Source organism: Ricinus communis, chromosome 6 (genome assembly GCF_019578655.1).
Source record: "Ricinus communis isolate WT05 ecotype wild-type chromosome 6, ASM1957865v1, whole genome shotgun sequence".
Classification (NCBI taxonomy): domain Eukaryota; kingdom Viridiplantae; phylum Streptophyta; class Magnoliopsida; order Malpighiales; family Euphorbiaceae; genus Ricinus; species Ricinus communis.
In genome coordinates this window covers 19,623,636-19,636,298 of record NC_063261.1, presented here as the reverse complement: position 1 = coordinate 19,636,298, position 12,663 = coordinate 19,623,636, and the positions used below count along the sequence as shown (strand labels likewise).

At 29.8% G+C, this 12,663-nt stretch overlaps 3 protein-coding genes across 4 annotated transcripts; 2 read left to right on the top strand and 1 right to left on the bottom strand.

Annotated features, from left to right (window-relative positions):
* The first annotated feature begins 1,107 nt into the window (after positions 1 to 1,107).
* LOC8272256 (FAD-linked sulfhydryl oxidase ERV1) lies at positions 1,108 to 4,489 on the top strand. 2 transcript variants are annotated; one of them, XR_007216512.1, is made up of 6 exons: positions 1,108 to 1,429; positions 1,945 to 2,022; positions 2,366 to 2,413; positions 3,336 to 3,400; positions 3,992 to 4,172; positions 4,282 to 4,489. XR_007216512.1 is itself a non-coding variant. In XM_002527449.4 (6 exons), exons 1-6 carry the CDS (start codon positions 1,220 to 1,222, stop codon positions 4,391 to 4,393), a joined length of 591 nt encoding a protein of 196 aa, XP_002527495.1. In that variant the 5' UTR covers positions 1,108 to 1,219; the 3' UTR covers positions 4,394 to 4,489. The 2 variants fall into 2 exon arrangements, 1 of the variants encoding a protein (XP_002527495.1); XM_002527449.4 differs by having other exon boundaries at positions 3,992 to 4,069.
* Positions 4,490 to 4,662: 173 nt separating this feature from the next.
* On the bottom strand, positions 4,663 to 6,241 carry LOC8272257 (histone deacetylase 6). The gene is made up of 4 exons (XM_015724385.3): positions 5,977 to 6,241; positions 5,703 to 5,848; positions 5,102 to 5,227; positions 4,663 to 4,953 (listed from the first exon to the last, which is right to left on the bottom strand). The coding sequence occupies exons 1-4, from the start codon at positions 6,025 to 6,027 to the stop codon at positions 4,791 to 4,793; spliced, it is 486 nt and encodes a 161-aa protein (XP_015579871.1). The 5' UTR covers positions 6,028 to 6,241; the 3' UTR covers positions 4,663 to 4,790.
* Positions 6,242 to 8,856: 2,615 nt separating this feature from the next.
* On the top strand, positions 8,857 to 10,084 carry LOC8272258 (40S ribosomal protein S29). The gene is made up of 3 exons (XM_015724386.3): positions 8,857 to 9,014; positions 9,689 to 9,788; positions 9,885 to 10,084. Exons 1-3 carry the CDS (start codon positions 8,953 to 8,955, stop codon positions 9,891 to 9,893), a joined length of 171 nt encoding a protein of 56 aa, XP_015579872.1. The 5' UTR covers positions 8,857 to 8,952; the 3' UTR covers positions 9,894 to 10,084.
* The last annotated feature ends 2,579 nt before the right edge of the window (positions 10,085 to 12,663 follow it).

Genomic DNA, 12,663 nt, shown 5'->3' with positions numbered 1-12,663 from the left:
TTTGCTTAAACTCTACTAATAGAGCTTATTTGAAAAATTAGTCGAGTTCAAGCTAATCGAAACTTGTTCCATTAGATTTATGAGCTAAATTGTACATATGCTCATGAGCTAGCTTGAAATTCTTGTATCAATAAATATAAAATTCACATATTTTTATTTATATTAAATATTAAATTTCAATTTGAATATATTTACTAAGATAGAATTATAAATTTATCAAGCATAACATGCTATTATTTTTTATATAAATATCTTTAATAAATTGATAAATAATTAAATTTATATTTATATTTATTAAATTTATTTAGATTTGATTAAGCTCCAAAGAGATAAAAAGTTTTAATGAATTATGCTTGAATTTGGTTGGAAAATAAAGAAGAATAGCTATAATAAAAAGATTCTAATTAAATTATTTAAATAAAAAATAAATATTAATATATTAATTTAAAATTAATAAAATAAGAATTATTACTATTTATCAGCATTTTAAAATTCTTTTATAGTTACTGTAATAATAATAGTAATATCGGAGGCGATAAAATGCTAAAATTGGGAGCGAACGTAACAAAAATAATAGCGATAAGAGTTATAAATTATTTAATTATATTTAAATTATATAATAATTTTCAAAAACCATTACTAATTTTTTTAATTGTTTTTTATTTATTAAAAAAATAATCCTCAATTTTTTATTATTTTTAGAATATAATTATTTGAATTAAATATATAAAAATGTAGATTAAAAAATCATTAAATTTAGAAACGAAGCACAGTGGCAAATTGAACAAACTCCTATTATTTCGATCTCCAACTCAAATGTTCAAAATTCATGTCCTCGTTTCTAATAAAAAAGAATAGTCATTGTGGAATAACACGCGCCACTGAAGCAAGTGAAGTGGGTATCTTCATGATTCTGAAAGATACGAGGCCCTCGATTACAGGAGCGATTACTGGCCTATCAATTATAGGAGTAATTATTAACATGTTCGTGTTCATTTGGAATGGCTTTCTTTTATTTTTTTGATCAAATAATCCGAGTAGGGGGGGAGGGAACAAAATTGTTAACTGTAAAAACGACCAAAAGATTACCAACTACTACTGGTATAAATTTTAATTATGCATTTTGCCCCATTAATGTTTGTCTAATTAAAATATCTCCACTGCAAAGCCACTATTCTTTACAGCTGCATCTCTCTTTTTTTTCTGTGTTCCTGTGAGAATGTCTGATAACCCATTGCAGCCTCTCTTTCTTACCTTTCAAAAAGTATCAAATTGCATCCAGACCCATTTCTCCAGTTTCATAAGCCAATCCAATCACCACCCATCGCTTGCTAATAAAAAGCCTCTCTTTTCGATTTCATCGTCTAATATAATCACATCTGATATTGACACTGCCCTTATTCAACAACCTAAATATATTCTCAATAAGGTAAAAAACCTTAAATTCACTACAATGTGGTGAATTTTAATTTGGGCTTTTGTTATAAAGTACAGTGCTTGTTTTGGTTTGGTGTGTTTGGGCATAAAAATTAAGCTCACTATCTGTTTGACAAAATTCCTGAATGATGATAGGTCCTTATTAGAATCCTTATTTACTTCGCTTTAAAGCCTAAACTTGTATATATATATATATATATATATAAAGAAGCCTAAAATTTGTTTGTTTGCTGGAATTCTGGAAACTACAGTAAAAAGTCCGTACTCTAATGTGTTATATGATCATTTGATGTCGTTAATTTCTATTCAGGATGAACTTGACAACTGAGAAGCATAATGCTAAAGAGCTGATAGAAGAACTGAAATGGGTGATACTTGAGTCCAATTAAGTAGATAGAGGGTGATTTAGAAAGATTATAAATATACTTAGTGTGTGGGAAGTATAGGATTGATGTTTGTATAAATAAATTTGTGCTTGTTTAAATTTTTATGACTTAATTTCTTCAGGGAACATCTGCTGCACCAGTGACTAAAGAGGAGCTTGGAAGAGCTACTTGGACTTTCCTTCACACACTTGCTGCCCAGGTTTTCACGTTGTTATATGTTAGATTATTTATCAATAGTATCTTCTAAAAATGCGTTCCATGCAATAAAAAACGGGAAGTAAAAAAATGGAAAAGAAAATTAAGAGTTTGAGCTGTTATCCTGTTTACTTTTATTGATACAAGGAGCAAGACCACAAAATTCCTTTCAATATTTTGCCACTTATTGTATCAATTCGTTAACTTGAAGCTCTTTATAACCTCCACAGCTTTCAGTATAGAGCTTCGCTCTTCTTTGTGTCAACAAATCATGGCATTTCTTTTTCTTAATTGCTAAAGTCTTGATCATCCAAATTTTTTCTTAACAAAATTTTGTTTTATTTCAGTATCCAGAAAACCCAACCAGACAACAGAAGAAGGATGTGAAACAATTGGTATGATACTCTCTTAGCCTCGCAGTGCTCTCATGATTAAACACCATTTCTTGGCATTACTATTTGTTCATTGCTTAGCCTTGAAGTTAATTATTATTGAGCTTACATCAAGCTGAATTTTCCTTTCCATTGTTATGTGGAGGAAGCCTTAACGTGATTCTTGTTCACAATAAGTCAAGAGAGAGCAGTCCATAATATGAGGGATTGAGGACCTAGAGAACTTTCTTGAAAGGCAAGAGTATTAAATTGATAGTGAAGAGTTTTCTATAACTATTATGGAGCAAAGAATAGGCTGCCTGCAGCATAGAGTGCTAAAGTTGAGGAAAATCTCAAAATTTAACCTCTACATTTCTTGTAGGGGTAAAGTCCTTGTATTGAGGGAAAGTTGACTTGGAAACTGCATCATCTTGTGTTGTTGAAAAGTTATTCACTGTCATTTTGGTCCATTCCATTCTAGAACCATGTATATTAAATTGAATTTTAAAAAAATTTATGCATTCAGTCAAAAAGTCAGGATTTCTTCACCACAGTGTGGAATCAGAAGCAATTAAACAAATGTTACATAAGTGGATTCACACTAACTTGCAAAAGTTTGGCGCTCAACCAAGGTTGTCATATTTTGGCTGGGACTAGGATTAGTGAGTTGCAGGACTATTTCACTATTTATTGTTTTGACTCCTATACTTTCTTGGAAAGAATAATATGTATATAATAAATGCCAGAGTTCATTATCTCAGCTTTTGTTTGTTAAGAATTATAAGTCTCAAAACAATTTAAACTAGAAACTATTGCATTCAAACTATCTGTAATTCACTATTTGTTGCTGATAAATCAACTTATTATAAGAACTGAAACTAGATTTCCTAGTCAAAATAATAGAGAACCGCTAAGACTAACTAACCCAGACTGCTTTAATTTGCAGATGGCAATACTATCTCGAATGTACCCTTGCAAGGAATGTGCAGACCACTTTAGAGAAGTTCTGAGGTATGTTCTGTTCTTCTGCATCCCCTACTCCCAAAGTGTTCCCAAGGAGTGTGTTGAGTTTGTTGTTTCATGGATTGTGGTAATCGCTTGTCATTCCACTCTATGCTCCAACCCAGATACCAAGCTAATTTTACTTGTGCAATGTGCACACAGATAGAGAGAAAGAGAGTACTTGTTCATGATCCAGTTTAAAAACATTATTAATCTACTTTTAGAATTTATTGTAAATTTTGCCCTTAACAGAGCACAATGGAGAAAAGGAGCTTTGGTGGCAAAATTCACTAGCTTGAATTTACTGTTGAGTGTTGGGATCTCTAAAAATGAAACTGCACGTGCTTTTTATGAAGATGAGACTAATCTGAAGTTTATATTTCTTGAATTGTTTGTTCCTTGACATGTTTACATTTCTAAACCTGTGCAAAAATAACATCAAAGTTTCCACAATTTCTAGTTAATACTCCAATATCTTGGACAATTCTTCCCTTTTGTTTGCCCCCTTGCTTTAAATTACAAAAGCGAAGCTTTTAGTAAAATGGTTACCTTGTTTCCTAGAGTATTTGCATCATTAATGGCTGCCACTACATTTTTCAGAGTAAATCCTGTGCAAGCTGGATCACATACTGAGTTCTCACAATGGTTATGCCACGTGCATAATGTAGTTAACAGAAGGTAAGTCTGCATTTTCCTGGTGATACATGGCAATGCTTCTGGGATTTGGACGCTCATTTGTGTGATAGTCTAAAGTAGAGAACAACTAAGTGATTGTTTAAAGGTGTGAAACCAAATCATACAGCTCTCATATTTATGAAACCAAATCAGGTTTACACCTTTTGACCTAATCTTTTTTTTAGTGTTGCTTACATGTGGGTGATTTTGTACAGCCTTGGCAAATTGGTATTTCCCTGTGAGCGGGTTGATGCTAGGTGGGGCAAGCTAGAGTGTGAGCAAAGAGCATGTGATCTGCAAGGAACTGCATCGAATTTTGGAGATTAACATATTTATGCACTGAAACTAAGAAAATTCTACTATTACTGTTAAATACTGGTTTATTTATACCAATACAGGAATACTATTGAGTTACCGAATCAATTTTGTTTTCACTGGATGGATGAATCATCTATTGAACCAGCCTTTTATGCTGAACCTTAAAATGCAGTTCCATATCATTAGTAACATGATATAATCTTTCATTCTGTGAAGAGATCAAAACCCACTCCCAAAACGACAAAAAGCAGAACTTCAAAAGATTGTAAAACAGAAAATGAAAACCAACTGTAGTATTTTATTTTCTTCTTCTTCTTCTTCTTCTTCTTGGGATCGATTATCTTCAACTACAATCAACTGTAAATATATTAACTAAGTTAACCCTAACAGTAGTACTATTGTAGAGCTAACTGCTAGATGAGGTAGTATCTTGTGTCAGCTCGACCGCACGAAATGGAGGCGCCTCGCCAAATTTCAGTATATAAGCAGTCTCATACACAGGCCTCAGCTGCATAATCACTTGGGCATCTAGATATGCATCACAAGCAAAGCACCAGACCGACAAGTCACTGTATTTGCAAAATTAAAACCCACAACAACAAAAAAAAAATCAAAATTTGAACTTTGGAGCTGATACCCATAAGAAAATATATATTTCCAAAGCAAAGAGAGCTAAATTACTCCAAAAATAAAATAAACAATCGTGAAATGGAATACCTATAGCTCAGAGCAACACAATGGTGTGTTTGGTGATAGTGTTGCAGCATATGTTTGTTTACAAAGCGGCTACAAAGAACATCCTTACATGATAAACATAACCAGTTCTCACTAGGATGTTGGCACCTAAGACAGCAAAAGATTGTTCCACATATCAGAAAAACATTAAAAAAAAAAAACTAACAGCATTTATACATGGTTATAAGATTCATTTATCAATGTAAACATAATTCTAATTTGGCATGGTTTCATTTCTTTCAAAATGCCTTGTTGGTTACTGATTCTTTGTGCTAGATTTCAAGTCAGTTCTATTTGAAAAAAGAAAAATCAATCGCAACAAATCTTGTGCAAGAAGTGAACTGAATTGAATTCTCGGAAAATCATGTCAGTTTTAGTGTGAATTCATTTCCTTCAAAATGCCTAGTTTAAATTAAACAGAATTGAATTCAAGCAACTATTAGATTCCCAAACATTCGAATTGACTAAATAGAATTAAAAATTTTAACTCTATAATTTCTTACATTTTCAAACATTCCGAACCCACCCAAAAGACAACAAAAAAATAAAATAAAATAAAAATTGATTCTTTAAGCTGCTAAACCTGTGACAAGGAGTATCAGGAGTTGAAATGTGTGAGAGATCAGAAGACAAAGAACCCAAATGATCACAAGATGTTTTAGCCTCGACCCAACCCGATTCCGACCCGTATACTGTCATCAGCTCGTCATCTTCTTCAAGTCCCTGTTGCTATAGTCGTAACATATGATTTAATTAACAACAACAAGAGGAGGTTACTAAAGTATTCGAAAGCTAAGCCGGATATTTTCTTTCTATAACAGACTCTAAATTCTATGTAAAGGAATGAGATATAATACCAGATGAGGAGAAGGAGATGAAGAGCCTGAAGCAGCAGCTTGGTTCGCCATTGAAGCAGTTTGTGTAGTGCGATACAAAACGGTGACGGCCTGAATTGTAAGAATATTTGTGCTTTGGGGAGAGAAGCATTTTTTCTTTTTCTTTCTTTTCTGTAATCAATTAATGTTTCAGTCTGGAAATAAATTTTTGGAATGATTTTTTGACTTAATTTTTATTTTTAAAATTATAATTAAAGCAAACCCGAACTAAATTTGATTTAATATAGTTCAATTTTTTAAGAATTTATTAATAAAAATATGGATTTTAAGTAAAAAGTCTAGTGATATTTAACGATTATTTTGAACAAATTAAAAATATTATTTGGATTTTTTTTGCTAGTATTAAAGCATTATTTTTTATTTAAATATTTACCAAACAGTTAATACAAAAAAAAATTATGAGCATGATATATATTTGAAATTTTTTATTTAAGACAAATTGAATTATGAATATTTAATTTTCTTAAAAGATAATGTTCTCACAAAAAAAAATATTTGTGTTATAAAGCACGAATTTAAGTAGAGTTAGATTTAATATAAAAATGAGATAAAATCTATTATGTATATAGATAACAATATGTGGAATAATATTTGGAGTAAACGTAAAAAGAAAATAAAAAAATAATAACAACTAAATGGTTAATAGATAAATAAAAATTAATAAAAATCTATTAATATAAAAAAATTATTTTAAAGGTCAATTCTATATTTATGTGTCTAAACTTTAGCTATTTTATCGGTTTAATATTCTAACTTTTGATATAAGTTAACGAACATCTGAATTTTTTTTTATAATATTTTAATAGTTTTTGACATTGTGTCTTTATTCAATACATCCTCGTGTATTGCCTAAAGGTGTTTATATATTACAAAAAAAAAATTCAGGTGTATGTTATGTTAAATTAAAAGCTAAAAATATTTAAATATTAAAATGAATAAAATTCAAGTGTTTATTATGTCAAATTGAAAATTCAAGTGTTAAACTGACTAATTAATATAAATTCATGAACATAAATATGCATTTGACATTGTAAGAGATAAAATTTATAAAAGTCATTTATAAGATAATGAACTTTATAAAAAGTTATTAAAAATTTATGAACTCTTAAAAAGTAACTCACTTAAAAACTCTATAACTATCTTTGTAAATTTTATTTGAATATACCTTCCTAAATTAAATAAAGACATAGATAAACTCGTTTAATTATAATTTAAACTTAATCTTTCATGAATGTTAGTTTTTATTTAGAAGAGTGCTAGTTTTTAAAAAATAGATTTCTAAATTTTATTTATTTATTTTATCTTTTATAAATAATTAAATATTTATTTAATAGCTTTATTATAAAATATTTATTAAATAATACATAACCAGCTTGGTCATCGTTTAACCAAATCGACCATTATATTATGAATTAGTTTTGGTTTCTAAATTAAATGGAACAAAAAAGATTTAGTTTGGTTTAATTATGGTTTAAAAATATAAAAATTATATTTTGACTTTGATAAGATTATTTATAATTGTAAAGAACTTGCTATAATGATCAATATAATGGATATTGTTTTCACTAAACAAATTGCTAATAGAGTAGCACATGCTTTAGCTAGTAAAGCAATTGTTGATAATATTTCTAAAGTTTGGCAACATCCTCCTAATTTTGTGGAGCAATTACTTTTGTTAGACAATGTCCAATCTTCATTTCTAATGAACTTTATATTTTTATCAAGAAATGAAGGTATTCTTCATTGCTTTTGAAACCCATTATATATGAATTTTAATTTTGTGAGATGTTAATTTTAATTTACTTTAGATTTTTAATTTATTATAATATTTTTATAAAATAAAAGAAATAATTTTGGTTTTAATAAATTACAAGTTATATATTTTTTACACATAATTATAAATAGTTTAACTTTTATAAAATATAAATATTTCTACATACATCGATTATATATATTTTAGTTTGTTTTTGAAAATAACATTCTATTAAAATTAATAAATAATATAAACTGACAAGATATATTATCTAAACTGAAGTTAAATAAATATAATATAGATCAATTTATAATTACTTTAGTTTAATTTATTTGTAAACTATTTAGTTAAAAATTTTGCATAATCTGACTAAATTAAACCATATGACCAATCTTAATTAAATAATTTTTATCTTTTTAATATATGAGAAATCTAATTAGCTTGAACTAACAACATAAAATAGTCAATTAATTATAGTTAGCATATAAATAAAAATCCATTTAATATAGAGGTAAATATTTGAATTCAAGACTTGTAAAATAGTCATTTCATTATAATCATCATATAAATAAAAATTTATTTAATATAGAAATAAATATTTGAATTCAAGACTTATATTTTTTACAAAACAAGCAAAATTAAATAATTTTATTTACAAAATAATAGATAATATTTTTGACAAGAAGAGTCAAGATATAGTGGTTAGAAAAACTTTTTAAATTAAGAAGATCTATAATTATTATTAAAATTTTTCTAATAAGCGCCTCAAAGATGATTGAGTAATTAAATTAGTTAAAATTATATAATTTTATTTATTTTTTATTATTTGTATGAAAAGAAACTTATATCAAAATTTTATTTTTATTTCATTTATATATCATGTAGGCTAAGGCAATTTTTATTTAACTAGTAATTTAAAAAGTGTGATATTTATCTTTTGTAATTTTGACGCTTCCATGAGACCATCATATAATATAAATACTGAATGTAGAAAGAAAATAGAAAATACATAAAATAAATTTGGATTCACACCCATGGGTCCAAACCCGAATGAAAAGTTTGACTAGGGTTTTTGTTTGGCATCTCTATAAATACTTTCTTTACTCTTCGAAAATCCCCTGCTAATCTTAGAGTTTTCTGCAACTCTCGAGCGGCTCTGCGTTTCCAAATCTTCAAAAGAAATCATGGGTCACTCCAACGTTTGGAACTCTCACCCTAAGAACTACGGGCCTGGTTCTCGTACCTGGTAACAAAAGTTTTATTGTTTGTGTTTGTTTCCCGAGAAAATTAGAGTAAAAGCAAAAAGAATAAACTTTAATGTGAACATAATGCCTTTTTTTAAGTTGGTTTTTATGAAGTTATCTTTTAATGTTTGAATGGGATGTTTGTTTATATTACTTGATTGGCTGCTGCTTGTTTATTGCCAATCTCTCTTAGAGTTTGCTGGTTGCTTTATACATATATTGAATAGCATATGATATAGGTACAGATAGAAAATCTTGTCAATGAGATTGATCCCAGGTGGAAACGACAGTAATTGCTTGTTTATGATACAGTGAGTTAAGCCTCTAGGTATAAGATAATTGCACCTAGTTTTAGGCCGGGCAACAATTTTGTAGCTTTGCATAAATCTCTTGATATCTTTCTGTACCCAGTCACTAGCTTAATATTGCCATTTTTGAAGTTGATATGAATTGGTTTCAGGGTTTGATAAGTCTGGCAAATTTCTGTTAAGGTATCATTATTGTTGTTCATGTATCTGTATTGTGGATTGAGATGGTTACAAGTGAAGTCCAATATGTTTCAAATATAGCTTCCCAGTGCGTTATTGCTGTTAATGCATTTGTGGAGATGATTATGATTTAGATATACATTTTATAGTGAGTTATGGAGTCCGATCTCTGTTTTGCTTTTGTGTAGCCGTGTTTGTGGAAATCCCCATGGGCTTATCAGGAAATATGGGCTCATGTGCTGCAGACAGTGCTTCCGTAGCAATGCCAAAGAAATTGGCTTCATCAAGGTATGCATTAATGGTTGTGAGTTACTTGCATGCATTGAATGAATGTTATTGATCTTTGAAATTGGTATTCATTCTTTATTTTTTCTTTTCTTGCAGTACCGCTGAAGGGTAACCTCTTGTTCTACAATAGCAGAGAACAAGTATGGAGTAATGGTTTCTGTTTGAATTGAAGTCTAAGGAAACTTTTTGTTTAGATGATGTATTGAACTCGAATTGATGTTGGACAAAACATATGTGGAATGCAGCGAGAATATTTTGGAATCACTCCTTTAAGGATGATTCTTTTTCTGATTCTATCTCTTTTGTTTTCATGTATTCTTACATCTGTTCAATGTATGGTGTTATGCCTGTGGGATCAGTTAAAAGCGAGAATTTTTACTAGCCATAGAGTCAATGATCTTGTTTAACTTGCAAAGTTTGGCATTATATGGCAATACTTGCCTTGGATAACCATGACAACCACATTAAAGGACAGATTTGAACCACCGCTGCACACACGCAAGTAGTAGAGTAATACATCATCATTGACATTGAGTTGCCGCCCCCCACATTAGGTTGTTTGTAAGCTCAAAGACAAATATTAGTGCTAACAAACTAGACAAAAGATGACCAATTAGCATGTGAGTTTTCTTCCCTTTTATGTGATATTAGTGGCAACTAAACAGTTTTGAGCCTTTTCTTATGCTGGTTGGCATTTAGTGGTATAATTTTTGTTAATTTTAGATTTAGCCAGTGCTCAGCTTTGATGATAAGATGTCACGAGCCTGTTTGCTGAAGTCATGAAGGCCAACTGTTGTTTAGAATATTTCATTGTTTGTTTTCTTTAGGAGAAGGATGTCATCCCTAAAATTAGATGCAAGAACCCAGTTTCTGGTTTTATGTTAGTTGAATTTCAGACCATTATAACATTGCTTGTAATTTTGCATCTGTTGACTAGTTGGTTTTGAATATTTGTGAGTGGCACATTACTCCTTTGATCATACCCATTGAATCGTTGATACTGATGAGAGTGTCTGCAATTTGGGTTTTGGTTATGGTCATTGGAACTTGGCTTTTAAATCCCAAGCTATCCCTCTTATGGTAGATTAGTTAACATTGAAGCTTTAAGAAGTTTCACCAAAGTAGTGGCTGATTTAAATTGGTTTCTTTTGTATTGACAGTAAGTTACCCTATCAGCGCTAGTGAATTGTTTCCCTCTTTCTTACCATATGCCTTCATGTAAGAGTGATCGTCTTTTCTGCTAGACTTTTTGCTGTAAATTTAACGGGTGCTTTTGTAAAACTGTTATTGTCACCGTACTATATATATATATATATATATATATATATATATATATATTTATTTGTGTGTGTGTGGGCTTCATTGTCGATAGTTCAGGCATCGCTTTTTCTTCACAAATCAGATTTGCTTTGATTGTTTGCTTTTTTATAAACTAGAAAGAAGTAGCAAGTTTTCTTGGTTAGTTTTCTTACTGTATTTCTTTGTATGGACTCGTATTCTTGACCATCGCCAGACTAGTAGTTTTAATGACCTAAAACCTGCCTTCAATTGTGCATTATCTTCTATCCTATATTCACATTTCTGCAATAAGCTCCATGGGTCACCATCAACCAGAGGTTTACTGTCTTTAATTCTCATTAACTTCCTTGTCACATTTCCTGAATGTGCCTCTCTGTTGCAAAGTAAATAACTTAATGAATGACTGAAAAGCTTTTTCCGGTTGATTTTCTTTTCATACAAGGTGTCCAATTAATGACCCATTAATAGGGTAGAATCTTCAACTAATCATTGGTTATCATGTCTTTGCCTCACATCACCAACCTACAATGCATTAAAAAAGGATAATTTCAATGATGAAGCTTAGCACAAAAACTTTCTACTTTCTGCTTTCTTTCTAGTTTAGGCATATTTAAATAAGCTATCATTTCACCCCATGTGCTCTCCTCTTTCATTATATCCTCTTACAGAATCACACATTCATTCTATTGGGCCAGGTCAAGAAGATGCTTTCTCAGCATCATGTAAACGTTTAGCTTTGTACATTTAAGTACTTTTGCTTAATCATGACATGCCTGCAACAACAGGCACAGATGCAGCTTCAGTTATAATAATCTTGTCTGTTAACATTGGAATGAAAGCTGTACAGCAAGATGAGAAGTCCTAGTGCCAAGTTAATCTGGTGAATTCTCCGGCCTTTTCCATGGGCAAAATTTATCATCAAACACATCTTTTTGTATGAAATAGTGAACTAGCACCTCATACTTTACGATTTACCTATTAGACACTTCTACTTGTTGAATTAATAACATGTAAATACTTGAGTGTTGACTTAACACAAGAGTGTAATTCAAGCACACTCAAAATGTCAAAAAGTTTAAGAGGAAATATGTTAATTTATAAAAATATAAAAAACTTTAAAAATAATTATAGTGATTAAAAAGAAATATTACATAAATCATGGAATGATAAAAATATTTAGAGAGATCAAAAAAGATATTTTAGAAAAAATTGAGGATTAAATTGAATTTTTATTACAATAATGGTGACGTGCATCCATTTATTTTTAACTTTTTGAGTCTGTCGTGAGTTACATATATGCCAAGTTAGCACTCAAGTGTTTATATACGATCAATTTAGTAAATAGAGGTATTTGATAGGTAAATAGTGAAGTATGAGGTGTTAGTTGACTATTTCGTACAATTTACTCCGAAATTTTAGAATATGATTGTTTGTTTAGCTATATAATTTACTCCGGAGTTTTAGAATCGTGTAAGAGCAACAAAATCAATAAGAGTCTCTTCTAGCTTAATTAAAATTTTGATTTCGATATTTGAGTATGCAACTGCGTTAGAACTCTTGAGATAATATTTTATCC